Source organism: Vombatus ursinus, unplaced genomic scaffold (assembly GCF_900497805.2).
Source record: "Vombatus ursinus unplaced genomic scaffold, bare-nosed wombat genome assembly UNPS02014909.1, whole genome shotgun sequence".
In the NCBI taxonomy this organism is placed as follows: domain Eukaryota; kingdom Metazoa; phylum Chordata; class Mammalia; order Diprotodontia; family Vombatidae; genus Vombatus; species Vombatus ursinus.
Window position 1 is genome coordinate 936,046 of NW_020954687.1, and position 12,281 is coordinate 948,326.

At 45.8% G+C, this 12,281-nt stretch overlaps 1 protein-coding gene across 1 annotated transcript in view; it reads right to left on the reverse strand.

Moving 5' to 3' along the window:
- LGR6 (leucine rich repeat containing G protein-coupled receptor 6) overlaps positions 1 to 12,281 on the reverse strand; it is a 159,410-nt gene that overhangs the window by 15,652 nt on the left and 131,477 nt on the right. Inside the window, exons 7-12 of the mRNA XM_027843436.1 lie at positions 9,669 to 9,737; positions 7,865 to 7,936; positions 7,536 to 7,607; positions 4,569 to 4,637; positions 2,098 to 2,169; positions 1,138 to 1,203 (exon numbers count right to left, since the gene is read on the reverse strand). Coding sequence (XP_027699237.1) covers positions 1,138 to 1,203; positions 2,098 to 2,169; positions 4,569 to 4,637; positions 7,536 to 7,607; positions 7,865 to 7,936; positions 9,669 to 9,737 — 420 coding nt within the window. The remainder of the gene's footprint in view (positions 1 to 1,137; positions 1,204 to 2,097; positions 2,170 to 4,568; positions 4,638 to 7,535; positions 7,608 to 7,864; positions 7,937 to 9,668; positions 9,738 to 12,281) is intronic.

The window sequence follows — 12,281 nt, forward strand, 5'->3', positions numbered from 1 at the left end:
TGTCTCCAAAGTGTGTTCCAGGATACTCTAGGGGGGCTGTGGCCTGCCCTCAAGGGTGCCGTGGTATGAGTCCATGGGATGTATAATTACATCCCACCCTTCTTTAGAGAGCCAATTTTGAGGCTGGTCTCCTGATTACATGACAACACCTATTCTTCACCCATCATAGTCCAACGCTCTTCCACCTTTGGAACCCCTTTCTACTTTGGTACCCCAAGCTACCAAGTTTCCTTCTTCTGGACCAGGCTTTGTCCTTCTGGGAAGCTATCCCAGAAGCCACAGTAGCTGTGCGGTTGCCATTGGAAAAATCCCCTTGTCACCATCCCCATGAGTCTTTCCCCCTCAGCATACCCACCAGGAAAACAGAATACATTTTACTTATAAAGCTACATGATCAAAAAGTTTGGAAACCATTGGTCTGAAGGAGGAGTGGCTGCCACTGGGGAAAAGCATCCTGATCTTGGGTTAGAGAACAGAGCTGTCTCTGGGTTCTTTCTCTGCCTCTATTGGATCTACTCCATTCCTCCCTGAAACCCAGGAATCCTGAAGAACCTTCTGGATATGATATGGAGAGAGCCTCAGGAATGCTGGGGATCTCCTTTCCTGGGAATTTTTAAGAACAGGATATACTTTCTCCTTCACAACCCACCCTCCTCTCAAACCACACCCTGATGCTGATAGCCGTATGGGACAGGGATGATTCAGACCTGAATGGAAGCAGAGAGGCTGATAGAATAGCTCTTCCCTCTTACCTCATGCCCTTTTCTTGCATTTATATATTTCTATTGATGCTATTTGTGTATTTGTCTTGCCCCCCTCATCCCAGCCATCCCCCTCAACCAAGCCATCAGATCACTGGGGACAGGGACCATGCCCGCTCCTTACTCTGAATGCCAAGTGCCTCCTCCAGGACTCTGGACCCTGTGTACACCAAAATGCCCATGAAGGCAGTGACAACAATGACAATACCTCCCACTTCTGCAGGGCTTGAACAATTTTGAGAAACCTGGAAATAGGTGGTATAAATCTCCCCTTAGCAAAAAGGCGCTGCTAGATTTTGGCCGTTTTTGCCCTGTTCCTCCAGACAGGCTCTGGGAAGCCAGTTTGGATTGCCCAGCCTCCCTCCTTCTGACTCACATTTCTTCCAGTTTCGGACACCTGCGTAGGCTGGGCAGCTCCTCAATTTGATTATGAGAGAGTTCACTGCAGGGAGGAAGGAAAAAGCCAAGACAGGAGGTAAAGCAGCAGGCTGTGTGTATGGGGAGCAGTACTGGAGGGATGGGAAAAGTAGATCTGGGGGAAGGGCAGTGGAAGGATGCTATCTCCTCTAGCCAGCGAGGAAGTCGGGAGGTCCCAGGGGGCAGATTCACTGCTCACATGCCTGACACTCGGTCATCAGTTTCCTCCTTCATTTCCTGGAAGCTGACATGATTCTCCCACCCCTCTTACCTCTACAAAACCTTGATCTCTACAGCCTGGCCAGGAGAGAATCCAGCATGGCATTTCTCCTGTGAGACCTGGCCCAGTTTCATTGACTAGGGGCTGGGAAACACTGCATAAGGGGAGGGGATAGGGGCTGGAGAAAAGATCTGCATGTGGAGCAGAGGATGGAGAGGAACTGAGAAATGGAGGGAAAGAAACTAAGGGAACTAGTGGACAGAGGCAGGGACTACCCAGGGTGGGAGAAAATAAGCAGAATTAGCATTATGTCAGCTGATGTGGATTTATGCACATAATCATCTTTCCAATTAAGGGTTCTGGAGCCATCTGCTCAGACATTTTTGGTAACTGGGAACCTAACTGAATGCCCTCAGAGCCAAAACCCGAGACAAGGAGAAAGCAAAACTCCCTTTGGCTTCACAGAGAGCAGGGCTACAGAAGTGCCCCTGGGGTCTAATGGGAGATTTAGTTCACTTGAATAAATCCAGCTAAGAAGGAAAGCCCCTCTTTAGCAGGCTCTCAGCAGGGCCTGGATCTGTCTCTCCATTAGGGGCACCATCTGACCTAGTGGGATAGGAGTAAAATGGGCATTTCTAAGGCCACGGGGGAAAAGAGGACTATGAGGTCAGGGCTGAGGCAAGCCCAAGAGCTACTCACAGGACTCGGAGTCTGGGGAGCTGTTGGCACATCCCCAAGGGGAGGAGCCGGATGCCGGCCCTTGTCAGGGTCCTGGGGGGAGAAGACAAATGGTGTTGGCACCTAGCCTAGAGCCCATGACCCCCCCTTTCCCTCCAACTTCACCCCACAGCTTCCCCTCTCTGAATCTCTGGGTCTGATGCTGATGTGGGAGGACAGAGCCAACAATAGAACCAGGCAACAAGCAGCTCGAAAGAGACAAAAGTCTGGGGGTCTGGTTGGGGGGAGAAGAAAGTACAGACATATTTGTTTGGGTGAGGGGTGAGAATGATCCAAAGTTTAGCTTTCAAGTTCTTCAAGAAAGTCTTCCCACCCATTCCTCAGCTGACAGAATAGTTTTCCCTTGTCTCTCATCTCATTCTCTTTTTCTGCTGATTGCATGTGTATATTTGTCTTGACTCCCCTCCCCCACTGCTACTGAGCTGTTAGGCCACTTGGGACAGGGACCATGCAGGACTAGAGCAGGCTGGGGTAGGGAGTGGGGGCAGGAAGCCAGAGGAGGGAACATGCAATACTTTGGTCATGTTGAATGGTCCCTGAATACCCAGGGACCTCAGAGAATGTTTACCCCTCTCCCCATCCAGTCTCAGGGTCTGGTCTTCCCCAAGAGCAGAAGGCAGATACACATCCTAGGCAGAGCTCTACTTCTCTGGGAAGGCAGTTGGGAGCATTGCTTTCCGAGCTCCATTGAAGGCCTTCTCATCCTGGAGCACCTCTCCACCCCTGAAGCCCCCTCCCTTCATCGGCGTATTCCTCCTACAACCATCATTTGGAGCAAGAGCCTGGGCCCACCATCTTCCATTCTTTTCCTGGCTCTACTTTGTACTCTCCAGACTTCATCAATATTTCCCCTCTTCCCCTTTTTCAACTCTCTTTTATGTGTTGTCTTCTCCCATTAGAAAGTAAGTTCCTTGAGGGAAAGGACTGTTGGGGGGGGGCAGGATTTGCTTGTATTTGTGAACCCAGTGCATAGTAGGCACCTAATAAATGCTCATTGACTTGGCTTGGCAAGGGATGGGAGGTGATTTGGGAATCAGAACAGGGATTGTTTAGAGGCAGGAAGAGGAGAAACTTACATGCATAGGAAGAGGAGAAGGTTACATGCGTAGGGAGAGGGCAAAGTGGGGTAAAAAGTAGGGTTAGGTTGGAGAATGTGTGTTGGCACAAGGGATGTTGTATGTTCTAGCAGAGAACCAAGGCCAAGGAAACTGATGTCAGTTTCCCATTTGGGGAGCTTTCAAGTAGAAAATAGAGCATAAGAAGCCTTCTCCAACCCTTCTTTCCTCTGTTAGTTATTTCCTATTTATGCTGTACATAGCTTGCTTGGTATATATTTGTTTGTATGTTCTCTCCCCAATTAAGTTGTAAGCTCCTTGAGGGCAAGGACTGTCTTTTTTTCTCTTTCTGTGTCCCCTTGGAGCAGTACCTGGCACATAGTAGGTGCTTAATTAATGCTGATTGGTTTGTTGATTAATTGAGAGAAGAGGAAGGACAGTCTTGCAGAAAGAGTTTGGAAATGGCCAGTTTTAGCCTCAACCCTATCACAGACAAGCTGGGTGAATGTGGACAAGTCCTCCTACCTTTTTGGGTCTTACTTTTCCCACCTGTATTACAGGGATCAGGCTGCCATTCCTAACTTTATAAAGCTATTGTAAGAAAAATAGGATCAATCATCAATCCATAAACATTTATTAAGTATCTGCTGTATGCCAGGCACTGTGCTAAACAGTGGTAGAAGCAAAAGCCCTACAGAACTATAAAGAAGACAGTCTGGCTAACCATCTGCCACCTCTGGCACTGGAGTTTCCCCATGGCTTTTGAGCAAAGCAAGTTGAACGATCAGACTAGGAAAATTCATCAGATGTAGTTAAGTGAGAGAACAGAATGGAAGCCCCAGGCCCACATCCTGCCTTGTGTGGCCAACAGTGCCAAGCACTCAGAGAAGGCCTGAATGGGGAAAGGCGTAAGTGCTAGCCCAGGGAGCCAAGCCTCTCCGAGAAGAGACCTCTCCTCCAGCTCAGCTGTCTCCAGGCCCACCTGGATGACCAGAGTCAGGGCCAGAAGTCAGGGGAGTGTAGGCCAGGGGGGGACCAGACGGAGGCCAACTGGAAGGGAGTGACTTCATCAAAGAATCCTAGATTTAGAGCCAGAAGAGATCTGAGTGATCCTTTAGTCCAAATCCCTCATGTTCTGTGTGTTATAGGTCCAGAGGGGGGAAGTCATTCACCCAAGAATACATGGCTAATATGTTGCAAAGCTGGGATTTGAACCTGTCTTTGAACTCCCAGTGTAATGTGCGTTTCTCTGTACCTTGATGCCTCAAGAGGGGAGATCTCCTTTGGGCAGAACTAGGGTGGTGATGGTGGGGAGACAGGCATGGGGCACATGAGAAAGGTCCTCAAAGTTGGGGGGGAGGGAACATAGCTACTCACAGGATCTCCAAGCTGGTGGTGCCTTTCAGATCAGGTAGTTCTCTGATATCAGTTGCACCATTCAGTGACCTAGGAATAAAGAGCAGAAACCTCTAAGGAGATGGTTTTGATGGGCTGACAGGTGGGGGTCCAAGTGGGTTCTCTCATAAGGAAATCACGCAGACCTTAGCCTTCTTCCTCCAGGGACCCCACCTTCTAAGGTTCCCAAAGAATCTCCCTTCAGTCTCTCCTAAACCAACCATAACCACTAGGATTGGACCCAGAAACTCAGCAGCAAGGGAAGCCCGACACAGCTGAACAAAATATATCCAGCTAGGGTCAGCCCACCCCACCCAGGATAGGGAAAAGGGGAACAAATAGGAGAAGAGCAAATGCTAGGGGAATTCCTGTGTATTTTGACCAGGAAAAAAGGCTAAACAAGGAAACATGAAGACTGGAATTTGTTTTTTTAAAAAAGTCAACAGCTCGGGTACTGCTGACCAAAAAGCTAGAATGCTGGCATCAAGAACAATGGGCTTGTATGGGCAGTCATCTGGATATCTGGTACAAACGGGGGTCCTGGGAACCCTGGATACAAGTATTCATTAAAGCCAAGAAAGAATCAGATTTCCTTAGAACTGCTCTGAACTCTGTATCTCACTGCCCAGGCTCTATCTACAACATTCAGATGGGGATTATGTATTCATTCGTTCATTCATTCATTCATGCAAAGAACACTTATTATAGATCTACTAAGTATAGGATAACTGTACTAAGTGCTTGGGGGAATACAAAGAAAAAGAGATATTGTCCGGGCCCTCAGGGAGCTTACAATCTAATATGGAAAGGTAAGACATGCCCGAAGAGAACTATAATGTGAACTGGAATATGGTAAACTCCTATAAGAGAAAGATAAAGAGCTACGAGATTGACAACTGGAGAGCAACTACCGTCTCACTTTTGTATGCCTCAGCATAGTACCTAGCACATAGCAGACCTTATTAGGTGTCTATTGATTAATTAAAATAATTTATGACAAGTAATTGATAAAAGAACTCTAGAGTTTTATTTATTTTATGATTCAAGTATCACCTGGAACCAAGGACATCCAGTGTAAGATTTCGTCAGGCTATTAAGTTTTCTGTAATTATGTGCAAGGCACATGCCCCTTTCCTGATATAATAAAAATAGCAACACTAGTAAACACTTACTTGTCAATTTAAGATTTGTAAAGCACTTTCTATCCGTTATCCCCTTTGATCATCACAACAAGCCTGTGATGTAGTTGCTATCATCACCATTTTACTGATAAGGAAACTGAAGCTGGCAGAGATGAAGTGATTTGCCCAGGGTGACAGAGCCAGTAGGTATGTCTGAAGAGAGATTTGAACCCAAGTCCTCCTGATTCCAAGTCCCACTCGCTTATCTACTAAATTAAGCTACCTCTGCTATAAAATCACACTGAACACCTGCTTTAGGAGCACTGATCTTTTCCTTGAGCCTGATATTCCTAGGGAACCATGCTCCTGACATGTAGAACAGATCGCCTGATTCCAGAGCCTAAGCAGTTGGAATGATGGTGCACTGTCTGGAATTATAAGTCTCTTTCCATGAGAAGTATGTGCCTCTGTCTCCCAACCATAAACTCTTTAAGATTAGGGGTAAGGTCTCATCCTTTTTTGCATCCCCCTCAATATCACTGTATGTAGATTAAGTGCTCAATAGATGTTGGTGATGGTTCTAATATGGTGAACTAGGCCACGTGGAGCAAAGACTTACAGAAGAAGTGGGAGCTGAGCTGGGTCTTAGGGAAAGGGTGTGGATAAAGCCAAGATGGGCTTTCTCCAGGATGCCTTACCCTCAAAGGCTACCTAAGTCAGGAGAAGAGGACCGACTTTCTTCCAAGGACTCCAAATGATCGTTGACTTTGGCCCTGCAGAAGCTATTTCTTGCCTGGTTCCAATTCAACACATGGAACCAAGCAAGGATTATATCTGTGCATCCTCTCTATAACCAGGGACATGCCAGTAAAGTTTTAACAACTGTGTCTCAGATAAAATCCCACATATACATGATACACTTTTAAGTTTAATCGGCATTATTAATATTTTATCTATCTCTTTCTTAAGTCTGGACAATCAGTAAAACAATAAATCAAGCTCTGATTTGTAGCAGTTACTGATTTCTAAGGTATAAATGCTCATGATGAAAATCTGGTGACTGGAGATAAGTAGTCCCAACACACCCCTGTTACAACTCACCAGGAATAGCAAATCTTGAGCATACTCTAAGAACTACTAGGCTCTTGTTAATAATGATAATATAATAATAATAATAATTACAATGATGAGGAGGAGGAGGACAGTGATGATAACTAACTTACTATGTATAGGTACTATGCTAAGTACTTTAAAATTATTATCTTATTTGCTCCTCACAATGACCTGGGAGGTAGGTGCTATTATTATGGTGCTATTATTATCTCCATTAATTTATAGGTGAGGAAACTGAGGCAAACGGAGGTTATGACTTGCCTAGGGTCAATATAGTAAGCTATTTAGGCTTACTGAGGCTGGATTTGAACTCAGGTCTTCCTGACTCCAGGCCCAGTGCTCTCTCTACTGTACAACCTAATGGCTTCACATTGGCCAGTTCCTTTCTTTATATGCTGTTATACATGGACACACCACATATAACAAGACTCTGATGAAAACTGGTGAAAAATTCACTGAACGGACTTATTTCCTGTTCTGGAAGATGGGAGGTCATTTCACCTATTTTCAGATCTGGAGGAGCTCCAAAAGGTAGAGTGACCCTTGGGAATTCAAGACTTATCCTGGAATGGGATCTTACTAATTCTTCAAGGAAATTCTCATGTCACCTAATCAACGAGACCTTTGTCAAGAAGAATAAGGAAATCTCAGGGAAAGGGCAAGGCAGAGGGTGGAGATACATCCTAGCTATCCCCGTTCACTTGGACCAACTTACAGTGTATGAAGCTTTGGCAGGTACTGAAAAGCTGATCTTCCAACAAACTGGATTGGGTTGTCATAAAAGTGGCTGGAATGAGAAGATCCAAGTTCAACTACAGAGCCACACCAACTCTCCCCAAGCCCTTTTACCCAGGACTAACTTGGTTCTCCCAATTTTTTCTCCTACCAATCCAATGGGCAATGAGTCCAGAGAAACTGTGAGGACACAACCCTTCTAGTTTCTCTTTGGGATCTCTGGAAAGGAAGTTCCACCCCAATTCCCACCCCACTCCCACTACCAGGGAAAAAAAATCCCTTACAGCCCAGGAGAGTGCTAGCCCTTACATAGTCTGCAGTAATGGGTTCCCCACAAATGCCTTCTCAGGAATGGCCTTGATGTTATTGTTATGGAAACCCCTAGGAGAGAATAAACCACAGGCAGTGAAGAAATGAAAGAGAAAATTAGTACAATGAGAGAAATGGACAGTCCACTTAGCTTTGTGTTTCTGGAGCAGAGCACTACCTTTGGTGACCTCTTAAGGTCTCTTCTAGCCTAAACTTATGAATCTAAGATTCTATGACCTGTTTCTGAGCCTAAAGGCCTGAAGTTCAAATCTTGCCTGAAGCTCTTCTTTGTGATAAACTAAGTACTTCTCCTTTTCCCTGGGGGGTATGTGAAAAAAAGGGTTCAAGTGCCTCAAAGCTTAGGCTGTCTTTGTAGAACTTATAGGCAACGTGGACTTCTCCAGAGCTGGAGGCGAATGCTGAGTTCAGATCCCATATGTAGGATTCTCTCTCCATCACAGATCTGGGTATTTTTCAGGAAGGATGCATAAGTAAAAAAGAGTGGAAACTTGGCATCAGGGCCACTATGATTTAGGCAAACTGGGGAGGGATATTTTCTAACGATGATTAAAAAGGCTGTCTGAGGCCCCTTAAGTACATGTAACTTCACGAAGAAGAGTAAACCAGGTTATCATTTGCATATGTGATTATGGATAGATCTGTGGAAAAAATGAGGCCAGTGGTACCAAGGTAGCTCATTGCCTGAGCTCGGGGCCATGCAAAATGAGCTCCCCCAGCTTTCTTCTCTGACAACTAAAAATCTTTCTGTCCCTTCACCTTCCTTCTCCTCTTTTGCCCATGGATCAATGGAAGAAATGTCCCTTTGGTTTTCCAAAACTAATTTCTTCACCAATACCTTTGATCCCATCTCCCCACTCCATTCCTAGAGGGCCTCCATCAGTCATGCTCTCTATCTAGCATCTACAACGTCTCCCTCTCTAATGGCTCCTTCCTCTCTGCCTACAAGTATGCTTGGTTATTTCCTCTCCTTAAAGACAAAACAAATTCTCTTCTCCATTGGCTTTGGGGATGTGCCTCTCTCCAATTTTCCTTGTATGTCCATAACCAACCCTTCTCCATCTCCTTCAGAGACTTCCCTTCCCTTTTCTGCCCTCTAAAGGCATGTTTCCCCCAGATACTGTCCTGAGTTTACTCTGTCTACACGCATTCTTGGAGAGAGTTCATCAACTCCTATGGCTTACATGCTCATTTTTAAGACGACCCCAAAATCTTCATCTCCACCTTGTGTTACTCCCTTACCTTCTATGGTACATTGCTACCTGGATGCCCTGACATCAGCTCAAATTCAAAATGTCTCTAAATGAAATAAAAGCTTATGTATTGGTTGGTTAACTGTCTTATTTCCTGTCTCTTCTAAACCAGTCCTTCCTCTTGATTTCCCTATTTCTGCTAATAGAACCTTCTCGTCGTCCTCCAGATTCATTTTTGACTCCTTCCTCTCCCCGGCAGCATGAAGTCCAGCTGTGGTGAGGGCCCTGAGGCAAAGACCATGCCATGTATGGGGGGGGAGGAAAGTCAATCCAAGGCCAGGGAAGGCCAAGAGTCATTTCTTTTGATGACAAACACAGTAGAAATGCTTCAAGCCAGGCTAATGAGGTCTGTGAGTACTTATTCTTAAGCTTCAGGGGAAGAGAGGCAACTTTAAAGGAATGTAGATGGGGAAGAGATGAAGAAGACCCGACCCCTAAACAGGGGCTCCCTCTGCCTCTGTCCCAAACCCTCCTAGATAGCTGACTTCTCTCCTAAGAACAGAAGACCCGTGGAAACCTACAGAGGCTCTTACAATTCCTGGAGTCGGCCAAGGGTCCGGATGGCCACAGGGAACTCCAGCAACTCATTATAATTCAGGTCTCTGGAAGGCAAAAGCAGAGCAGTTATTAGAGGGCAGGCTTAACAGGGCATGTCACGGTCCTGGAGAAATGGAAACTTGGCTCTGGGTTCAACCAGAGAAATGGGTTTTCCAACCTTGAGGATCCAGCTGCCAACGTCTGGAAACAAATTTTAAAATATTCACACTCCATCCTGCTCCCCAAATCACCAGGCATGCATTTTTTTCCCTGTAAAGACAGACCATCTGGGTGGAGGGGGAATTCACAGAGAGAAACTAACTTCACCCCAAACGGCCCCTAAATCAGAGGTTAGACTCCAGCAGACATCGTCCTATTCCTGGAGATGGAAAAATGGGAAAGGGGTTGGCTGCAGTTTTTTATTTTAATGCCCTGTCTCCAGGTTGACCATGTCAGGAAGGACCATTGCTCCTGCTAGAAGTTTCTCTTGGCATTCTCAGCCTGTGCTGTGGTCCTATTATAGAAAGTGACCATGTTACAGGTAAGATTTATGTTTGCCTTCATCTGCATGAAATTTCTGTCATTTCTCAGTGTCCTTAATCTACGACCCTTATTGCTCAGGTCCCTACCCTGATGCCTCCTCAGTAACTAGAATGCTCAACCTCTTTTCCTCCCTTCCCTTTTCCTACCCAGAATCCAGCCCCAAAGCTCCCGCCCCTCACCCAGTTCTTCCAGCAGGAGACAATGAGTCAGAGGTCCCCAGTGAGGTTCAGGTGCTCGGAGATGACTCTCAAGAGTGAGTAATGAATGGTGAGAGGAGGAGGAGGGTCAGCGCCAGTGGCTGTCTAGAGCCCTCAGGATGACACCGTTCTTCATCTTCTCAGGTCGGCCTCCTAAAGCCACACCCACCCTGACAACTCGAGAAAGGCTAGAGCATTGGGACCACGTGGAGGCCCTTTAATTAAAGGGCACCTTAGCAGGTTCTGTGGGTATAAATACCATGTTAACACGGCGATAATGACAGACTCCTCCAGATTGCTGGGTCATTACATTTAATAGTCTTGCAGGTAACTCGTGGCAACCCTGCACCAGGGCTGAGAGAATCCAGACAAGAATCTGACGACCAGCCAATGGCTGCATCATTGTCCCCTAGCTTCCCCTCACTAATTAACCTATTACCCTCAAGAGTCCCTCCCATTCATGGATGCGCACTGCCTAACCCTTTCTACTCCCTGGTTCAGCAGAAGATGGTGGGTTCATAGAATGTCAGAGCTAGAAGGGACTTTTGAGGTCATCCCATTCAACTTACTCATTTCACCCATGTAGAAATTAAGACCTAGAGAAGCTAAATGATCACCCCAAAGTCACACCAGCTATAAGAACAGATTCTCTAATTGGGAAATAAATTCACTATCTTTTCCATTACCTCATTCTGACCCTGAGCCTCAGGAAAGGAACTCTCATTGCAGCAGAGGGATTAATATTAGACAACAGAAAAGAACTTTTCACACTCCCACAGGTGGCTGGAGACTAGACTGGGTTATTGGGTTACGGGGTGGGAAGATGAGGAGGAACAGGAAATCCCTTTTCTTAGACATTGGTATGCTTTGAGTTGAGAGGAGCTGAACCTGGAGACAGAGGCATGGGGAAGGAGAGCATTACTGGTGGTCAGGTGACCTGGATTCAAGTTCTGCTCTGCTCATTGTGTGATCAAGAGCAAGTTAATTCAGTTCTCTGAGCCTCAAGTGTCTGGCCCCCTTCAGAATGGGCATAACAACTCTTGTTCTCTGCAACAAGTTCATGGGTTTGTTGTAAGGAAAATGCTTTATAAAGAATTATGTAAATGTCAGTGATTATTATGGTCCCTTCTCTGAAATTCTGTGATTCTTTGATTCCTAAGTCTCCAGGTAAATCCCACTTAACAGCAACTTCCGGAGAGACTTTGGCAGAGATGGCTCTTCATGATTTCCCCTAAGAATAATGATAGACAGGACAAAAAGCACCAAAATTGCTGGAGATCCTCACAAGAAAATTAAAGCTCACTCCAGAAGACAATGAATGAATGGAGGAAGAGCTGGTACAAGGGGGAAAAATACGAAGAAAAGTGATCTCCCCCAAAGAGCCTGGCAATCTAAATAAATTCAAAGAAGGCTTAGTTAAATTCACAGACTACAGGTTCATAATGCATAATGGGAATTTAAGATATTTTGGAAGAGTTGTCTCCAAATTGTTGAAACTGACCTCAAAGAGACAATCGTGTCCTCCTGGCAACCTGTGCTCTGGCACCTCTACGGTGACAGAACCCAGTGTAGAGGGGCCATAGGACTGACTCCCTGGGGCCAGGCTGATGCTCCTTTTTCTTAATTGCTTCATCTGATTCTTGCTGCAATAAACAAACTAGATAATTCCCTCACTTTCCTTTGTTGTTGTCGTTCAGTCGTTTTCAGTCCTGTCCAACTCTTCATGACCCCATTTGGGGTTTTCTTGGCAAAGAGATATAGAGTGGTTTGCCGTTTCTTTCTCCAGTTCATTTTACAGATGAGAAAACTGAGACAAATGAATCTAATTGACTTGCCCAGGGTCACACAGCTAGTAAGTGTCTGAGGCCA